This window comes from Sycon ciliatum, chromosome 1 (assembly GCF_964019385.1).
Source record: "Sycon ciliatum chromosome 1, ocSycCili1.1, whole genome shotgun sequence".
NCBI classification, from domain to species: Eukaryota; Metazoa; Porifera; class Calcarea; order Leucosolenida; family Sycettidae; genus Sycon; species Sycon ciliatum.
Window position 1 is genome coordinate 93,914,212 of NC_088643.1, and position 20,886 is coordinate 93,935,097.

General features: G+C 47.4%; 2 protein-coding genes and 1 long non-coding RNA gene across 3 annotated transcripts in view; 1 reads left to right on the forward strand and 2 right to left on the reverse strand.

The window, feature by feature from the left end:
* Positions 1-9,835, reverse strand: part of LOC135806589 (structural maintenance of chromosomes protein 3-like) — a 38,145-nt gene extending 28,310 nt beyond the window's left edge. Inside the window, exons 1-7 of the mRNA XM_065320790.1 lie at positions 9,664-9,835; positions 9,493-9,568; positions 9,316-9,354; positions 8,813-8,880; positions 8,328-8,399; positions 4,245-4,324; positions 3,416-3,494 (exon numbers count right to left, since the gene is read on the reverse strand). Of these exons, the coding sequence (XP_065176862.1) occupies positions 3,416-3,494; positions 4,245-4,324; positions 8,328-8,399; positions 8,813-8,880; positions 9,316-9,354; positions 9,493-9,568; positions 9,664-9,678 (429 nt within the window). The 5' untranslated portion in view covers positions 9,679-9,835. The remainder of the gene's footprint in view (positions 1-3,415; positions 3,495-4,244; positions 4,325-8,327; positions 8,400-8,812; positions 8,881-9,315; positions 9,355-9,492; positions 9,569-9,663) is intronic.
* Positions 9,836-10,141: 306 nt separating this feature from the next.
* Positions 10,142-13,663, forward strand: LOC135806590 (uncharacterized). Its single transcript, XM_065320791.1, has one exon. It carries the CDS (start codon positions 10,447-10,449, stop codon positions 12,988-12,990), a length of 2,544 nt encoding a protein of 847 aa, XP_065176863.1. The 5' UTR covers positions 10,142-10,446; the 3' UTR covers positions 12,991-13,663.
* Positions 13,664-16,710: 3,047 nt separating this feature from the next.
* Positions 16,711-17,579, reverse strand: LOC135807174 (uncharacterized). Its single transcript, XR_010551498.1, has 4 exons — positions 17,477-17,579; positions 17,251-17,391; positions 17,036-17,107; positions 16,711-16,751 (listed from the first exon to the last, which is right to left on the reverse strand). It is a non-coding gene; the product is annotated as an uncharacterized LOC135807174 (long non-coding RNA).
* Between the last annotated feature and the right edge of the window lie 3,307 nt (positions 17,580-20,886).

Below are 20,886 nucleotides of genomic sequence, written 5' to 3' on the forward strand. Positions count from 1 at the left end.
CTGCTGCACTACGACAAGCAGAAGAAGGCCAGCCAACCTGATGAGAAGACGCAGAAAGACTCCTGCAGCAGTGCCTGTACAACCAGTGCCGACCACACCATAGCCTTCATGACCATTCAGACGACAGTCCACGGAAACAGTACGGCAGCACAAGCCACAGCACTGTTGGACTCGGGTTCGTCAGCCAGCTATGTCACTGGGGGTCTTGTTCGAAGTCTCGGCATCACGACAGAGAAGTGTCGCATGGAGACGACGGTGCTCGGAGGCAGCTCTATCGTCGGGGAAACGGAAAAGGCCAGCCTTGTTATCGCCAGCCTGGACGGTTCCTACGAAGGCAAGCTGGAGGCATGGGTGCTACCCACAATCACTGCAGCCGTGCCACCCGTCGAGTGGGAGCAGCAGAAGGCGAGCTGGAGCCACCTGCAGAGCTTGCCACCGATGGTGGATCCCAGCACTGCCGTCGACTTGTTGATCGGATTAGACGCGGCAGAGATGCATGCGTCCCTTGAGGAGCGTGCGTGCCCCACGGAGGGAGGCCCGACAGCCCGGAAGACGCGCCTCGGTTGGGTACTGTTTGGCCCAAATGCTGTCAACAAGTCTAGCAGTGGCAGCACTACTCTACTCGGCGTCTCTCAAAGCTCCGGAGCTGAGGAGGAGCTGGATAAGCTAGTGAAGAAGTTCTGGAGTCTGGAGGCTGTGGGAATGGAGCCACATCCGCATACGCCCGCAATGACTCCTGACGAGAAGGCAGCGGACGACCTCACAGCGGCAACATTGAGCCATGACGGTGAGCGTTTCCAGATCGGCATCCCGTGGCACAGCGGTGGACCTGGACCAGAGGTTCGGAGCAATTTCGAACTGGCAAATGGCCGGCTGACCAGCCTCATGCGGATGCTGGAGAGGAAGCCAGACGTCAAGCTACGGTATGCGGCAGTCTTGGAGGATTATCTTAGCAAAGGCTACATCAGACTTCTGGAAGACGTGCCGTCTGTCAGCGCCAACCAGAACTACCTTCCGCACTTCGCCGTTGTTAGAGAAGACAAGGCAACTACCAAAGTGAGAATCGTCTTCGACGGAGCGGCTAGAAACGGGACCCATCCCAGCATCAACGAGCTGATGTACGCTGGGCCGAAGTTGCAGAATAACATGGTCCATGTTCTGCTCCGGTTCTGCAAGGATGCCGTGGCTCTTGCGGCAGACATCTCGGAGATGTTCTTGCAGGTCAGGCTGAGACCTGAAGACAGGTGCTATCATCGATTTCTGTGGGAGAAGGACGGCAACCTCGTAGCGTTCGAGTTCCTGAGGCTCGTATTCGGCATCAAAGCCTCGCCATACCTGGCAGGACGCGCACTGCTTGAAACAGCGAATAGGTTTGCTGACACAACGTCCAAGGAAGCCGTGAGAAGTGTGGCAGACAACTTCTATGTCGACGACCTCTTGAAGTCCTGCAAGTCTGACGAAAAGGCGATTCAGTTGCGAGCTGATATGCAGGCGCTTCTGCTTCAAGGAGGATTCCACATTCGGAAGTGGAACAGCAGCTCGTCAGCCGTCATCCAAACTGTTCCTGAAGCCGACCGAGCTGCAAACACCGAACTTGCCATCACCGATCGTGAGGCAGGAGCGGAGCCAACCCAGAAGACTCTCGGCGTGTCATGGTCGTGCCAGACGGATTGCTTCACCTTCCACTATGCTGAACCCAAGGAGTTTGAGTTCACGCGTCGCGGTGTGTTGTCGCAGATGTGCCGGCTCTTCGATCCTCGTGGGCAGCTGGCTCCTTTTACGGTACGGGCTCGTGTACTGTTCCAAGAGGCCTGCATCCGGGACACAGGCTGGGATGAGCTATGGAAGAGAATGCCGATCGTCAGGAGGTGGTCAACCCGCGGCGTCGCTGGCTTTACGTTCAACGGCTGGTATTGGAAGTGTGGCGAAGATGGTTGAAGGAGCTCGTGCCGCGGCTGAATGTACGCGCGAAGTGGCGTGGCGACAAGCGCACGGTGGAAGTTGGCGACGTGCTGCTCGTTGTGAAGAAAGATACGCCTAGAGGAAAGTGGCCTCTTGGCCGCGTGAGTGAAGTCTTCCCGGGTCCGGACGGCGTAGTGCGAGTCGTGGATGTCGTGATCCAGGGGAAGACTTACCGACGCGCGGTGCACAACCTCATACCACTGGAAGTTACAGATGATGAGCAAGCAGTTACACCGGCCAGTGTACCCGCCACCAGCTCTAAAGGTGTCGATGAAGTGTCTGCCGTAGTATGACATCACACTGAAAAGAGCGTGATAATGAGCATGACGAACTCTGATGTGAGTTTCCTTATGGCACTAGTGTTTAGGAATGCAGATTAGTTTGTTGTCTTTCATATGATAATTAGCTACTAGTCTCTAGCGTATATCTGTGTGAATTCTCTCTCAGTTGACTTCGTTCGAGAGGGAGGAAATGTTCGATTTAGTGTGTTCGAATTTGTGCATCATGTTTCTGCCTTGTATTAGTGCAGTAGTGCATTTGTAGTTTACTTATTTGTTGCTATTTTGTGCACTGTCTCAGTGGCTGGTTATTTGTATCATAAGCATGAGTGCGCGTCTGCCGCTAGGCTGGTTGTCTGTTTCATGAATGCACTTGCGGTTGTTGTTGGCTGATCACTACACCATTGTCTCACATGTATCATCGTTCTAGCTGCGTGCTCCCGTACCTGTGCGTACGGTGTTCTTTTGGTTCTATATTCGTGATTTGCATTTTTGTTTTGGGTCAGATGTGTTTACGATGTTTTCAGATGAGTTTGGAAACGGTTGTGTTGAACTCTAAGCTGGTGTTTTTTTGAGCTAGGGCTTGTTGTCCGAAGATGGAATATTGAATACAGTCTGATTGGAGAAGTCATTGATTTGTTCAGTAACAATTCCATTCTCCTTCATCACATCGACTTCAAATAAACTACAGCGGAAAGCTCCTTTCAAGCGCAAAATTTTGGTGTGCAGCATGCTTGAGTATGACGTAGCACTCCGGGGAAAACCCCTGCCAAGCGCAGTGTGGAAATTTGAATTTTTCGATCGGAGTGAATTTTTCCGCCGACCTCAAGTCTCACCACGGCGGCAACGTACATCGTAGATACTTCGGATAACTTCGATGTGATAGCCAAGGCTCCTCTCGAGACGTAGACGCTTTGTTTATGAAAATCGGGGAAGGAACACCAGAGATATAATATTTTTAGTGCCACTGTATACCAATCGATCGATATCGATCGATGGGGTCACAAAGGGTTAATCCCCAGTTATGCGTTGTGGCTAAACACCACACTGGTTCAGCAGATGCAGAGTTAGGCGATTCACAAGCCGTAAGAAATGCACCAGACAAAGCCACAAGAACTCCCAAAGATACTAGTACTGGCAGCTTTATGAGAAACATGGTCGACATGACTTCTCACCTTTCCTTGTTTGACAATGTAGTATGGGTTACTGCGAGAGAGACCAGCACTCTCCAGAAGATTAACCACGTCACTTTTACTGTATAACATGCACACATACACACACACACACACACACACACACACACACAAGCACACACCATGTACCATGTATACGCCTGTCACAAGAGAAGCACGCAAATCTGCAAATGCACTGGATGTGCACCCACAGATTTTCTCTTTATAGCAACGATAGCGGATCTGATTCTGATTGAAACAGATCAAGACAAGCGCCAGATAACTGTCTCATCCACACAACTGGCGAAGCCATCGACCCCCCAATGCACACCTGGTCTACACCACACGGAGTACATCGAAATAGGACGGCCAAGACAGTTACCTATGCACACCCTACACTTGCTGGGTTAACCAGTATAGACAGCACGCTGCTTTGATCAAAGCAGACACTAGATGCACTGGTACCTTGAAGTGAAATTGGAGTTATTTTACCAACCAGCCTCGGCAACTGGGTACTGGGAAACCAGGGCCAACAGACGTACCAACAACCTCAGCCATGAAAGCTATATAGTAACGACACACTGGATTGTGGAGCCGAAACTAGCCCAACTTCCAAAATGCTTTGGCAAGAGGGAAGCCTTCCGACAGGTTGGACGCACACACACACACGGACACACACACAGTCCATAGCGCATTGCAGATCCTTTTTACAACACAGCAAATAAACCCAGACTTCTACAAACAATAAACAAGCAAAAGAGGTCCCTTGTCGAGAGAGAACAGAGAGATACGATATGTTTTTAAATTATCCCTGCAGTAATTGACATCTTACGTTACATTCTTCTTGTCAAGAAAGTACTGGTCCTTTTTGGAGCCAATGACACGACGGAGGCTGACCTCATCCCGCTCAACCTTGGACCAAGAACACAAAACAAGGCAAAAAAGAACACAACAACAACAATGCCTTACAATTACTGGTTATCAATACTAGCTGAACCAGATACAACCAGATACAACCAGATACAACCAGATACAGATAACACAATTCACGAGAAGATAAGTCACCAAGCTCGACTAGCGTCTTCAGAAAGACAATGATATGACAAGAAGAGGGATTTAGTTGAAAGAAGGCACATCAGCACGCATAGCACAGAAGCCACTGAGCCACTGGTAAGACAGTATGAGGCGTTTCACACCATTGCTTTTGACTTATACTCAGTATATTGACGGTATGAGCAGCAGCAAATGGGGCCAGTTTTTTAGGCAGTCAAAGCAGTGAGAAAAGGGCACATAAGGGAGCGCAAGTAGCGCTAATTACATAGTGAAACCATCGAGAAACAGCACAACAACACAAAACAAGGGAACTACAGTACATGACATCGTACTACAAGTAACAATGTCCAAACAGTGACCACTTTCGCACATACATCTTCAGTTCACAAAGTTCAGGCTTCAGCTTAGCAATATACACCGCTTCCAGCATAGCCAGGTGAGAGTTGTTGCGTGCTCGCACTTGAATATACCCATGCTTTGGCACACACTTTGATATGCCAAGAAGACTATTTAATATCCTGGGAGGGGAAGGTAACAATTTCACACCTAGGGAAGGTGTATTGCAAGAGTTGAGAGGCAGAATAATGGGTAAAGGTGAAATCATTAATACTAAATTAACAGTCCATTGCAAGAAGTGGCAGCAGCAACACACCGGCGTATTCACACTTATGCCAAGGCCGCTGAGCAGCAAGACCAACAAGAGACTTGAAGGTTTTGCACGCAACAGATATTATTTATTCACAGCGAAGCTTGGACATATAATACCATTGGTACTAATAAGTAATAAGAAACAGATCACCAATAGTGATGGAGAAATAGTACTCGCAGCAGCACGGTGTTGCCGGTATACATGCACCGGGATGGGATAGAGTGATATCGTAAATTGGATCAGTTTAGTTTGCCTTCTAGAATGCATAATTCAAGTTTCATTGTACATGTATTGCACTTCACCCCATCGAACACACAATACGCACATGCAGTTAAAGGGGAAGTATACCCTAAAATCAAATTTTCACCAGTTGTAGTCTTCGGGGTGCTGAGTCGAATGGTCTTGGTCCGAGGAAGCTGAGACGCTCCCTTCCTCCTTTATTCCCAATCGAACTCGCGCACTTCCACCGAAACTGGGTGACTGCGCCCTACTACAGTCAGTTTCAAAAAGATTAGCAATCCTGGCGATCGCCCGGGGAGTTTGCCGTCTTACCGTATGCGCGCTCGAGAGCTGGCTGGAAAAACTCACTGTGAACTCGAAGAAATAATCCGCGCGAAAGCATGAAAAATGGTAACTCACTCACGTCGGTACATGTACGTCTGGTTTACAACAAACGAGTTCTTCCTCGTATCGACATGGAGTCAGAGAGGACATGTCGAAAGTGTGGTAAATGTTGACGAGCGGGATGGGTCCCAATTCGTTTCGTGCCCAATGTCTTTGAGCTGCGATGCAATTTACTCTCACGGTGTGACGAAAACGACATCGACACAGACTCATTCCCAAGGCCATGACTTGGCAAAGCTATCCGTGTGACTTCGGCGACATTTTGAGAAAAGCAGACACCTGTGAAAGCTGATAGAAGACGGCGTTGACTCCTAAATTCAAATAAATTGGCGATCTTGAAATACTAAAATACATGTACAGTCAAATCTGTCGTAAGCGACCGCCCCTTGGTGCAAGAAAAAGCGGTCGCTTACGGCAGATGGTCTCTTACGACAGATGTATGGTAAATCCGGCATACCAGGTATATGCTTCCATGTACTCAAATCGACGAGAATAATGTGATTTTTAATATCATTTTATTGGATATTCAACGACGACCATACCCGTATAGTACGCGTATGCGACACGGCAGTAGATCGACACTGCCTGGACTTGAGAGCTACAGCACAGCCTGAGTACAGGCCAGGCGCCAGTCGATCGCACTTGCAAGACAGCGCATTTTCACACTTTGCAGTTGACACTGCACTGGCAAGTACATTTTCGCACCTTACTGAACCTGGGTCGCGGTCGCTTACAGCAGATTTGAATGCAGCCACCGTGCATGAAATCGCGGTCGCTGGTCGCGCACAGCAGATGGTCGCTCTGGACAGATCAGTTTGTATGTGAAACAGTCGGTGCACGGAAAATCGGTCGCTAACGGTAGATGGTCGCCTACAGCAGAGGTCGCTAACGGCAGATTTGACTGTAATTCTCAAAGAGAAATCGATCGATCGATGTGCCGTTGTATTCAACAACACTTAGCTGCAGCGCAATGACTTCCGTGTTCACTCACACCGTTTCAGTGTTGTGGGTGTGTTCATATGGCGTGAAGCAGTCAAGTGTCAGTAAGTTCGGCAGGAAACGCGAGCTCCAACAACAACAAGTCGTTTGGCACAGCCACCTTCTTTGGCTTGTACTTTTTGTACCAGCGTGATCACCAAAACTATGAAAAAAAGGTTTGACTTGAAGATAGTTTGGGATTTGAACTCACAACTTCATGGTCAGCAGACAGCATTCATAACCACAAGGCCAAAAAGGAAGGGATAAATCGTGGGTTTTGATAAAAATCGATACTGACATCCAGGGCAAATTGTAAACCATGGGAAAAGGCCGGAAACCTGGCCGAAATTCTAACTCCTTAACGGCTGGTCCAATTGTTCCGAAACCTTCACAGAACAATTTGCCGTGTCCTAACAAGCCATTCTATGTACTTTGTTGTCCAAATTTCCCTTATCTTCATACTTTTTAAGACCAAAACCTGATTGCTAATCTTTTTGAAATGGACTATAGATGGGGATTTGTATGCAAAATGTCACTAAAAGCGCCATTTCGTTCTTATAAAAGCACGGATGACCGCGATTGGCCCATATGTTGTAGTCTTTTGGACGCTGAGTCGACTGGTTTTGGTCCGAAAAGGCTGCGATGCAGCGTTCCTCCTTTATTCCCAATCGAACATGGTTGAACAAGCGGTCACGTGCTCCTGCGTACACCAGTCACCTGGTCACCGTGCCTGCAGGGTACAACTTACTAGCCTGTTTGACCTTTTTTGGGTGCAGTCCTGTCACTCGAGTTGAACCTTGGTGTGAAAGTTGTCGCCTGCTGACGCGGTGACCAGGTGATTTGGGCACCCAGGAGCACGTGACCGCTTGTTCAACCATGTTCGATTGGGAATAAAGGAGGAACGCTGCATCGCAGCCTTTTCGGACAAAAACCAGTCGACTCGGCGTCCAAAAGACTACAACATATGGGCCAATCGCGGTCATCCGTGCTTTTACAAGAACGAAATGGCGCTTTTAGTGACATTTTGCATACAAATCCCCATCTTGTAGGGCGCAGTCACCCAGTTTCGGTGGAAGTGCGCGAGTTCAATTGGGATTCAAGTAGGAAGGGAGCGTCGCAGCTTCCTCGGACCAAGACCATTCGACTCATCACCCAGAAGACTACAACTGGTGAAAATTTGATTTTAGGGTATACTTCCCCTTTAACGACGGTGACATGCATATTTGCTCGACGAGGACCTCACACATACTGTAAAAGCCATATATATAACGAAGTGCTAACTCTAACGAGTTAACGAGGAGAAATCTGTCGTTAAAATAGAAATCGTTATACAGAAATCGATACATATACTGTCCTATTGAGCGTTGAGAACGAGTGAAAATCGTTACCTTTGGTACACGTAAACTAGTCAATTTTGGGAAATCGTTATAATTATATGCGCCTCGTTAGAATAATGGCTTTTACAGTATAGGATATCAGCAACGAATCAACACTTACAGGTGGTGGCACACCTGATGTGCCAATACGTCTCTTATACCAGCAGGAACAACAAAAGTGAGTGGTGACATAGTATGTGTGTGTGTACATGTGTGTGTGTGGGGGGGGTCTTACCGGCAGGCGGCCTTCAGTGTTGTCAAAAATGATTTCAACAAAGGCGGATACAACTCGCGGACCAGGCCCTTCCTACAGTGCGCAAATGTCAATCCAGCAAGCAAGCAGGCACGGGGAATACCACACAAACATCACCAGAAGTTAATCCAAAATAGTAATCAGAAAGACAACTACTGGACACAACAGAAGAGCAGCAACACTGCACTACTGCAATGCTGCACACAGTCACTAGACCTCAACAAGAGTGTGATTCATTATGAAACACATGCCAATAGACTCACTCGCATGTACTTGTAATGGGAGTACACAATCGTTCTTGCCATGTGCAAAGTTGCCTCTACTGTATGGCATGCACAGGTTCCTTTTCGGAGCCCCTACTCTTCCCATTATTGGGCTGTTCTGCTACTTCTCTACCCTCTTCTTACGGGTAGGTTGCGTCTTCAATAAAAATTAAAAATTAAAATGCAGGAATCAGAAGGACGTACGTGAAGCAGCTGCTGCCGCTGTTCCGGCCGCAGGTTGTTGAACTCGTCACTCAGCACAAACTGAATGGCTGCACTCAGGACACACACACACACACACACACACGCACACGACCACAAAACACAGTTCCTTCACTTCACACTGTACATTGTGGTTCTTGATTGCACGGGTGGCAAATATTTCTCCTTCTGAGACTAGTACTGCCTGATGTCATGGAAGTGAACCATTTCTTGGCACGATTCCGTGTATTGCACTATCAATCGTGGATCCGTGTCCAAATTAATTTGTCCGGTGTATGGTTACTCTGTATGAATAGAGATAAATCTCCGCACATAGCCATCAAACATATTTTGAATACTCAGTAGTGTGCCAGTGTTGGCAAGGGCTTTGGTGCTGATGTTGTTTCAGCCTATAGTGGCACTGTGAAGCACATTTAAAATGTAGAGTTTGTTCTCCTGCACAACACTCAGTCATTGCATGATCTGCTTGTCCATGTTGAACTTACCAAAGAAGAAATTACTTTTCCCCGAGCCATTTCTTCCCACTGAACATGAACAACACAAAAACATTACAAAACGGTGAAAACAAAACAACAAATAAGGGGGGGGGGGGGGCAGATGTAATGAAGAAGAGAAAGAAGACAGAAAGAAGACAACTAGCAATAAAAGCAAGCATAACGTACCGATTACATTGTGGCGCGGGCTGAATGGTTCCACGATAGTTTGGTCACGATAGCTTCTAAAGCCTTGAATTATCACCTGAATAATAGGTTCAAATTCAAGCAAAAGGAAATATTGCTATTCGTGGAGACTTCAGCTGCAAGAGCTACAATCATGCGGAACTCTGTATATACCTGTTTGATATACATGTCTCAGCATTCGTCGTTCTCCCCTATCGGCCATGCAGAAGACAATGAAGACGACCAATTATTTTCAGGCCAAGCAATCAACCTTACAACGTTGCAGCCATATCATTCAAATTTCTCCAATCTTGCTACAGCTGCAAAGAAAAATAGCTTTCCAGTTCCATGATCTGATGATCCACTCAGCGTGGTTGCACACGTACACATTGTTTTTGCATGCATCATGCTTGGACATGTTCCCGCGCGTTTTCAAGTGGCGGGAAATCTAAAAAACACGGGGTTCGTCGAGAGATTAAAGATTATTAATTTTTGAGATATTTTTTAACAAAAAGTTCAAAAAATGATCACGTGGTACAGATTCTGTTAGCACGTGATTTGTGCAAGAAAGCATTTTTCTGACGGATCATGAGTTTGTTCAGTGCCAGTGGATCATGGACTTGACTGCGCTGGCAGTCTAGTCTGCAGTCTGGCACATGCAGAGCGCCTTGGTGACTTTGTTCAAATAAAGTTAGTTTTCGCTTGATCGAATGGTTGTGTTCATGCCCAGAGACTCGAGAAAATAGAGCTGGAAGATAAGCAGGAGTCAAATTTGAAGGAGCGTCTGCTCACCAGACATAGCTGGGAGTAGTAATAGCTGATCTGTAAGATCTTGGCTTTCTGAAAAAACAACTGTTACGTGTAGGTGTTGCAGTAGGATGTAGAGCATTTTACTTGGTGGACTTGGTGGACACGTTTCCTGCAAGGCATTTCTATCGCACTTGTTGGCCAGTGAGGATGGCGTCTTCTGCAAGCTCACGAATAACTGCTAGACATACTCGTGGAGGACGCCCTACACCAGTGACTAGCTCTTTACCTTTTCGCACTCGTCGCTTCGGTTACAATACATTTGATGGAGATGGCGGTACAGACAGCGACAGTGGTGCTGATACAGAGATAGCTGGAGGCAGTTTACCAGTGCTGGCGGTGAGGGCTGAAGGAGGTCGTCTTGTTCCAGAGGATCCCAACAGGGTAGCTGATGTGATCGAGAGAAACCCTCAGACCAGAGGCAGTCAAACTGCTATCGGCACACAGGACAGCACGGCTGGCTCGGTTGTACCGTCAGATTCTGAAGACGCACAACAACGACCTGTCATTGTTACATCCGAGGATGGCCCGGTAGAGGCACGCCACATCTCCAATAACTATCTCTTTGGAATGAAGAAGTGGAAAGGTCGAGTGATTGAGCGTCCATTGGATACACGCTCTGAGGTTGTCAAGGATCTTTATCGGAACCCAGAACGACTGCGGACAACAAATGCATCGACGCTAAAGATTGGAAATATTGTCTACTTCCTCATGTTTGGCTGGTGGGCGGCTCTAGTTTATTTTCTGATCGCCGGCTTGATGGCATTGACTGTTGTGGGCTGGCCTATGGCAGTTCGGTGTGGTCAACTAGCGCTGTACATGGCTTGGCCGTTTGGCAAGTTTGTTCACACGACGTCAAGTGCTACCGGCGACATGGCAGCATCACCGGTTACATACTCACCAGCCAATGTACGCTACACCCGCAGCACTGGTGGATCATCAGATGAATCTGATTCGGCTAGTGCCGCCCTGGTCAACGCAACGCCCACACCTGGTCATCTCACATCTAGCTGGGTGGAAGTCAATCAGTCCAGAGGTGGCCTACCGACTACTATTGAAAATAGCGAGACTGCCCAGTCGACATCTCCCCTGGCGTCGGCTCAGCACTCATCTACAGGGCAGTTTACACGCTACCACCCATCGTTCGTAATTTGGTTAGTACTGGGTGCTCCTATAGCCCTGCCGCTACATATCATCATTGCTTTCCTGTCCTGGATGCTCGTTGTGTTCATACCTGTGGCCAAGATGAACGTCACGCTCATGAAGCGTGTTCTGTTCGAGCCGCCTCGCTCCGTCTGCATCAACGACTCGAGCCTGGCACCGCAGTTCTTTTCGCGCCAGTCGGAAGTGCGCCTATGCGTGTACGAGGCTGTCAACATCTACTATTACAAGTACACAGTGGATGGTATGAATGTGGTGCTTGTTAACCTGCTCCCGTTCGTTGTCCTCTCCTTGCTCAATGGTTACCTGGACAAGGAGAATACGTACACATCCAATTCTACCAAGTTTGCCACATCGCTGATAGCCATCATCCCGCTGGCGTACTACATTGGCCTGGCAATAACCAGCATCGCGGCACAGAGCACGTACGCTGTTGGTGCCGTCCTCAACGCCACCTTTGGCTCCATTGTGGAGTTGACACTGTACGTCAGCATGCTGCTGAGGGCACACGGTAAAAGCAACAACTCATCATGCTACGAAGCCATTGTCAAGGCTGCCCTTACTGGCACGCTTCTTGCAACCATGTTGTTTATCCCTGGCTTATGCATGATTGTGGGTGGTCTGAAACACCGTGAGCAAAGATTCAACTGGAGATCTGCCGGTGTTAGTTCTTCGCTGCTGTTCGTGTCTGTAGCTGGTAGCTATGCGCCGACTCTGTTTGCCAAGGCATACGGCGGAGAGTACGAAACCATGACATGTTCAAACTGCACCACATCTGTGACCGCTGGCACGAATAAGTCGTCGACTGGTTTCAACTGTTCAGAGTGCTCAATGGATCAGAGTACCGGCTTCATCGTGATCGGCCCTCAGGTGCGCAGCCTATCGTATGTCTGTGCGGCTCTCTTACCGCTCGCATACCTGCTCGGCTTGCTCTTCACGCTGAAGACACATCGCTACATCTACGATGAGCCATCTCATGACGATGACGACAAGTTTGCTGTGAAAAAGGGCAGTGCTGGCCACGGTCATTCGCATGGCCATGGTGCCCAGTGGAGTCGCTTGAAAGGTCTTGTTATCCTTCTTGTAGCCACCGTTCTCATGTCTTTGCTGGCTGATCAGGTGACCGAGCATATCAATGCTGTACTAAACAATTCCGGCATCTCTGCGGATTTTATCGGCGTCACCTTGTTGGCCATTGTTCCTGACATTCCGGAGATCGTTAACGGCGTCCAGTTTGCCATGCAGAACAACATCAGTTTGAGTATTGAAGTTGGTAGCTCTATAGCTGTACAGGTGTGTCTGCTGCAGATTCCTATCTTAGTCTGGGTGGATGCTATCTATGGCATAGGCTTTCACCTAGTGTTCAACGACACGCAGCTGTGGACAGTGATCTTTGGCGTGCTCGTCATGAACTATATCTTCATGGACGGTAAGTCGGACTATTTCCAGGGCGTCATCCTTGTGATTGTGTATATCATTCTCGTCACAATCTATTACTTCATTCCCACGTCTGCTCTGCACACCACTTGTTGAGAAGCGATGTCATGCAGAGCCAATGGTCGCTTTCAACGCCTGTACCTTTCTTGAGGGATTTTATCTATACGAATATCAGTTCGATGGAAATTTAACACATGTCTTTGTCTTTTGTATAATAATTTGCCATCATAAAAATGAAAGAGCCCACTCCATATTTCATAAAAATGAAAGGCATTCAAACACATCTATCAAGTTGAAAATATAAATTAGTTTGAGTTTTGTTGTAGTTTTGTACACTGGTGCATAGGACTCTCTTTTGTTGATTTGTTTTACTTTTCTGCTGTTGCGCAGCACACCGTCCGATAACTTTTAACCAATTCCTAACTTGATTCCCCACAGCATGGTGCTGATGGCAATGTCGCTGGAACAGTTTTTTTTCTTATCATAATAATTATACCATACAATGTAATTCTATTCCATTCCCTCAACCAGTGAATATGTAATTGTATTGTTTTCATTAATTTCTAGTGTAGTATCTGTACTTCTACTAACGCCCTATGGTGTGTAAGTAACCTGAGCTCTCCAAAGAGTTCTTCGTCTTTTTTTCATTCCTCCTCCCTTTTCTTCCCTTAGTTTTGCTAACCTAGCTCTTTTTTGTCCATTAGAACCTTTCTCAGATTACATCAGTTTTAACACTAGAGGGTGAATCGTACTACGCAAACATTCCCTACGTCTCTTGATGATTGTTTTGGCAAGACACTCGAGTGGAAGGGAAGCCGTTCTGTTCACCCATTGGATCCGTGTGATGCTTGTACGCTCCGCCAAGTGCATTAGGGAGTCGTGTATGTCACTCACTGCAGGTGAACTTGCGCATTGTCGAGTCTCACAACATGACACTGGCTGGGATAGGGTCATTGGTGATACAGCCATGACTCTCTCTCTCTCTGACTCTCTCTCTCTCTCTCTCTCTCTCTCTCTCTCTCTCTCTCTCTCTCTCTCTCTGCTCTCTCTCTTGCTCTCTCTCTCTCTCTCTCTCTCTCTCTCTCTCTCTCTCTCTCTCTCTCTCTCTCTCTCTCTCTCTCTCTCTCTCTCTCTCTCTCTCTCTCTCTCTCTCTCTCTCTCTCTCTCTCTCTCTCTCTCTCTCTCTCTCTCTCTCTCTCTCTCTCTCTCTCTCTCTCTCTCTCTCTCTCTCTCTCTCTCTCTCTCTCTCTCTCTCTCTCTCTCTCTCTCTCTCTCTCTCTCTCTCTCTCTCTCTCTCTCTCTCTCTCTTGCTCTCTCTCTCTCTCTCTCTCTCTCTCTCTCTCTCTCTCTCTCTCTCTCTCTCTCTCTCTCTCTCTTCATAGACGTAGGGCGCCCGGGTGGCTAACCGCTTTGAAGCTGAGACCTTAGGTCGGCGGACTCTCTCCTGACCTCACCACCACCACGGTCCACCACGATTCATGTCTGCATGATCTGAGTCTTCTGCCGTATGCATGTCGGGTTTTTTCCGTTAGGCTTCGACCCGCCTAAACTAAAGCCCTGCAAAATCCAAGTAACGAGTGGTTTGACCATGCACTGCAGCAGCAGTGTCGGGATTGGCTCAGCCTCTGTTATCCGTAGCACTTCTGCAGCCAAGAAGTCACAGAACCCCTCGCATACACTTCCCTGCACTCGTAGTCCGAGTCCCTTAGGTTTCCCCCGGACTTTCCCGTCTGCAAGACAACCGGATGCAGTACTAGCACTGCAGCCATCTTAATTGTAGCCTCCACGACACAAGTAACTAATTATGGTATCAGATAAACCTTGTTTTTGTTCAAACATGTTGGTTGACAGCATGTAACAAGGTGGACCGGGACACCGTTTTCGGAAACAGTGACCTTTCAACAACCATCCACGGTTGGTAGAGCCCCCGTCTGTTGAGACCATCTGAACTGCTACTATTTTTTATGACATCCAGGAGCGATCACAGAATACACGACTGACTTCCGATGGTCTCAACAGACGGGGCCTCTACCAACCGTGGATAGTTGTTGAAAGGTCACTGTTTCTTCTCAACACAGTGTCCTCCACCTTGTTACATGCTGTCAACCAACAACGTGACATTGTAAAGAACTAAAAAATTATTACTAGCAAGAGTATAATTATAAGTTTGAAGTTGAGTCGGATTATAACTCTTGTTACTAGTAGTAGTACCCTGCAACCACGACTGGTGGTTTGTGGGCCTCAGCCATGACGTATCACTGATAACGGAGAGAAGTTCAACACAAAGTAACGTTAGTTGTGGTCGCGCAAGGAATGGGGGTGTTGGATCTAGTTCCCTTCGTCCAAGTGGTAATGTCGGCAGTAGTTGGCAAATCCCTGGACGTTAGAAGGACCTAGGTTGTAGCAAGAGTACATGTACTCTTGGTTGCAAGTTAGGAATAGAGAAAGCAGCGCTGGCTATGCACCAGCGATATTTACCATGGTCACGTTAGCCACTCTGTTTTCAGCCGTATATTCCTCTCTCCTGTGTTGCTTAGCATCCAAGGCTGATATTATCATTAGCACTTGTAAAGTGTCAACATCACATAACGACATCCAGTTGACGTACTAGTAACCAGGAATCTACTGGTCATGTAGAGAGTTGATCGTTTGTCGCCACTCAGTATGTAAAGGGACAGAAGGAAACTGTTACGTTACGTACGGCACACAAGAGTAGTTAGTGCGGGGCAGGTTCTGGCACACTTTTTGACCTTTGACCTTTGGGCCAAATAAGGCACACTGTGTCGGTCGTGCTTGGTCTGGCCCCGGGACTCCCCCAGGGTTTGACCTTTGACCTTTGGGTTAAATAAGGCACACTGTATCGGGCGCGTTTGGTCTGGCCCCGGGACTCCCCCAGGGTTTGACCTTTGGCCCTGCCATGTCATAAATGTCATCATGTTCTTTTCCGTGGCGACCGTGCACTTGTGCACGTTCGGTGCATTCGCACCGGGGAGTAGTAAAATACGTACTACTCCCTGATTTGCACATCGTAGATGTGCATTGCATGCAGTGACATATTGCGCATGCGTGCATACGCACGCGGAGCGTGTGACCTTCAGTGGTCCTATGCGTGTGGAAAAGACGCCGTGCAACACAAGGTGTACTAGTACACGTGTCATTATACTACTCCCTGATTCGCACTTCGTAGATGTGCAGCAAACAAGTTCACGTTCCTTGCATTCGTTTTATTCGCACATCGTAGATGTGCACTGATTGACAAGTTGCCCATGCAGAGCATACCTAATCGGCTTTTCGATCGAGAATGTTCAAATTCGGCCATATTATGAGCTCCAAGATCAGAATTCGGCTAAACATAGTACTTGAAGTCACCGCTCCCATTACGTCATGTACATTTACATACACCCTGTTGAAGCACTGAAGCATCGGTTTTCGGGGAATTCAACATGCGAATTTTTGAAAATTCGGCGAAAAGATGGGTAATTTCTTCAAAACCACTGTTTTCGGCGAATTTTTCGCCCGGCCGATTAGGGAAATGCCTACTGTCCATGCAGGTCCATTAGATGCAAATTTCTACTTTGATCAGGATACAGTTAGAATCAACCGGCTACGCCCGGAGTATCATGCATTAAAACAATTATTGAAGGGGTGTCACAGTGAAGCAGTGTTGCTACGCACCACAAATCCCCTCTGCACTGCATCGAATCTATACTGGAGAATCCAGAGTGACCAGCAAAGAGTCACAACCCGCGGGTATCCAGTCACACTAAGGCATATCCACCATTCCCCACATATTCACTGTAACAAAACACAATACTGTTCACTATAATACACTTTTATTTAAATGGACTTGGATGAGTCTGTAGAAGAGAACACAATGCACGCACACGCACGCATGCGCGGACACACACACACACACACACACGCGCGCGCGCACACACATCTAGGTTATAGTGCTATACACGTATCTAGGATTTAGGAAGCACGAGAATATGTCGAAGCACCCACACATATCCCTTCATGCAGTGTACTTCAGTAGCCCAACACATTACGACCGCTATAGCACAGGACCATCACAAAACACTACACACTGTTACTACACTGCATACACAGTTACTACACTACGCCTGTTACAAGTACTTACAAATAATTTTGAAAACAAATGGCACATCCCGAAGACGGCAGCTAGCTCCAGACCTTCATACATCATCATCATCTGTAAAACCAAGCATGAGCGCACACAAACACTATTAGTGTCACGAATACGGAAGCAGGGTAAGACAAGAGGATACGAAACAAGTAAGTATCGCTATAACGAGGGGGATAAGTATACATGTAGACAGAGCAGTGCTTACTTACAGGGTCCGGATACGCTCCATGGCGTCCCGGTAGTCGGACTGCAACAGCAGCCCGACCTGCCGGCCCTCCCAGTAACGGGTTCGATGGGCCGCACCCGCCAGGTGTGCGGCCACGGCCTGGCCTCCCACCAGCCTTTCTCCACTGTAAAAACGAAAGAAACCGCAGAAAGCACAGTGTCATAGAGCTCTTTTGTTGGGGGAGAGAGCTAGGAGCACTGCACACTTACCATTTGTCACAATATATTATAAGAAAGAGGCGGCGCTTGACGCACCGCCTCAGGTGCTGAAACAGGGGTATAACCCCTGTAAGTTCCACACCGCAGTGACATGTGAAAGCCATACTGTAATGATACTGAAGTGAAGGTGTGAACCGCAAAGCAAGGCCTTTACCTTCTTCCTGTCGAATTCGCTCTCCAGCTGCATAACGACATCATCCGCTAAAATCCAATCATACCAAGTAATGCAAAGGTCATCAGTTGACCTTTTGGACTTTTCAACTCTTATCCAAAACCACCAAGAGGAAAAAAAACCAGGATAATAATAATAATCTTTATTTCAGGATTACCCAAAGGCTAACGCCTATCTGGGGATGAAGAAGACGTCAGTTGTAGAAGCGTTTGTGGAGGAGTTGTTACATTATTCTCAGTAAATAGATATGGCTGATACATTCGGTGTAGACGTGGACGACCGGTCGTGGTCTCTCACCACGGGTCCTTTACTAATAGAAAGGCGGACGCCAATAAGAACTGTTGTGGACTTGGCAGATCAAAACGCGCAGCAAGAAATTTGGCACGTCGATGGTAGACTCCATCGGGAGGACGGACCAGCTCTTGTTGATAGTAGGGGAGTGTCCGCCTGGTGCTATGGAGGTCGCCTTCATCGCATTAATGAACCTGCTTGGATAGGACGGGGTAGCATCGAGTACTACCTCAACGGCGTCTAGAGCCGGCGGTCCTGCAGTCAGTTATTGTGACGCCACATACTGTATTCTACGGTGGTATCACCACGGAAGGCTCCACAGGGAGAATTCGCCAGCGGTGATACGCAGGGAAGGTAACAATCGTGTACGGGAGTGGTACCGATACAACCTTCGGCATAGGGAAGATGGACCTGCTTTCATCTCTCAGGAGGAGGAGGGTGTCTATCAGTGGTACCTCAACGGGGTGTATTACGGTGACCACCATCAAGACCAGGCAATACACCCCATGGAGCTGCAGTACACCAATGTAGTACCTACTAAGGTAGACTCGTCAGCAATAAGTCATGAGTCCATTTGTGTGATTTGTCAGGATACCCTGGACCGTCCTCTATCCAAGTTGGAGCGCGGTCATGAATTTCACTTCCACTGTATCAAGGAGTGGATCAGTTCTGCCCCTAAGCCCTACTTGCCCAACCTGCCGCTACTCCATGACTGCTGAGAACTTGGTTGAGTTCTTGTAGTAATACATGACACAGTTGCATGTAGGCGACTACGAATGACCAGTCATGTGCTACTGATGGACACGAACACGCCACCCTAAGTAGCCATGAGCGGCTATTTGGGAAAGGGCAACAAAGCACCTCGTGGGCGGCCAAGGTTGACACTAGCCACAAGTCTGGTCGCTCAGTTGAATAAGCTGGGTGTGCCCATGAAGACCATGGAAGCCCTTTCCAGGTGCCGGCAACAAGCAGAGGACAAGACAGACTGGAAGAAACTGTGCAGCTCGACACTCGAGGACAAATCAGTATCAACAGCTTCTACACCTTGCTGATGATGCTCACAAGACAGAAGTGGGAAAAACCACTGAATTTCTTTATTTAGTGCTCAACTACGCGAAATGTGCTATTATTATTATTATTATTATACATGTTCAATTGTACACAGTCTGGCTGACTGCCATTCTCTACCACACATTACCGGACACTGTTGTGGTTGTCGTCGCTATCGTCGTCGTTGTTGATGTTGTTGTTGGTTGTTGTCGTCGTTATCGTCGTCGTTGTTGATGTTGTTGTTGGCTGTTGCTGTCGGTTGTTGTCGGTTGTTGTCGTTTGCTGTTGGTTGTTGTTGGTTGTTGTCGGTTGTTGTCGGTTGTTGTTGGTTGTTGTTGGTTGTTGTTGGTTGTTGTTGGTTGTTGTTGAGTGTTGTTGTTGGTTGTTGTTGATTGTTGTCGGTTGTTGGGTGTTGTTGTCGGTTGTTGGGTGTTGTTGTTGGCTGTTGGGTGTTGTTGTTGTCGGTTGTTGGGTGCTGTTGTTGGTTGTTGTTGGTTGTTGTTGGTTGTTGCCGGATGTTGTCGGTTGTTGTTGGTTGTTGTTGGTTGTTGTTGTCGGTTGTTGTCGGTTGTTGTCGGTTGTTGTTGGTTGTTGTTGGTTGTTGTTGGTTGTTGTTGGTTGTTGTTGAGTGTTGTTGTTGGTTGTTGTTGATTGTTGTCGGTTGTTGGGTGTTTTTGTCGGTTGTTGGGTGTTGTTGTTGGTTGCTGGGTGTTGTTGTTGTCGGTTGTTGGGTGTTGTTGTTGGTTGTTGTTGGTTGTTGTTGGTTGTTGCCGGATGTTGTCGGTTGTTGTTGGTTGTTGTTGTCGGTTGTTGTCGGTTGTTGTCGGTTGTTGTTGGTTGTTGTTGGTTGTTGTTGGTTGTTGTTGGTTGTTGTTGGCTGTTGTTGGTTGTTGTTGTCGGTTGTTGTTGGTTGTTGTTGGTAGTTGTTGTCGGTTGCTGTCGGTTGTTGTCGGTTGTTGTCGGTTGTTGTTGTTTGTTGTTGGTTGTTGTTGGTTGTTGTTGGTTGTTGTTGGCTGTTGTTGTTTGTTGTTGGTTGTTGTTGTCGGTTGTTGTCGGTTGTTGGGTGTTGTTGTTGGTTATTGTCGGTTGTTGTCGGTTGTTGTCGGTTGTTGTGTTTTAACCCTTTGCGGTGCATCAGTCATTAACGACTGATATTGTGTACATACCGTAAAACTGTCGTAACTCCATCGATTTTAGTCCTGTTGCAAATATCGAAATATGTAGATTAATCGTTATTTTGTTCATTATCCAGGAGGATGTTGCTATGATTCAGTACCATTTTTTCGCATAATGAGACAAGTTTGTGTAACGTTAGTGTGACGTGGGTATGCTGATTGGATGCGAGGTGGTGAGAGTATGCTGATTGGCCGATAACAATTAGTGGAAGGGATAAAGTAATGCGCTGCTTGTGCAGCGTAACCAAACACATGGTCTGTGGGAAACACCCTAGTAAAATAAATAAAATAATAATAACATGAATTGCCACCGGCACTTGAGAGACTCGAGCCCCGCCACCTTGTTCAAATCGGACTTGGTAGCTTCGTATTGGAACTTAATCTTCTTCTTTTTGAGGTATGACCGTACAAAACGCGCTTGGAGTTTTCATTTATTTTATTTTTTTATTTTATTTTTTCATTGCAACTTTTTTAGCAGATGTCCACTCGTGAAACAACGGTGAATCTGGAACGAATAAATGGTCCATGCCAATGGCATGACGAGTCTCGAAGTCTTCACATTCATGATGGAACCTTGTCATGATTGACGCATTCCTTGATGGTGCGCACATGAAATCAACCTGGCTCATCTTTTCCAATTCCATTCTTTTCACATCCTGCAACCCATACCCTACTAGTATCAGTGGGGACGCTAGAATCAGAAGAGGCAAGGC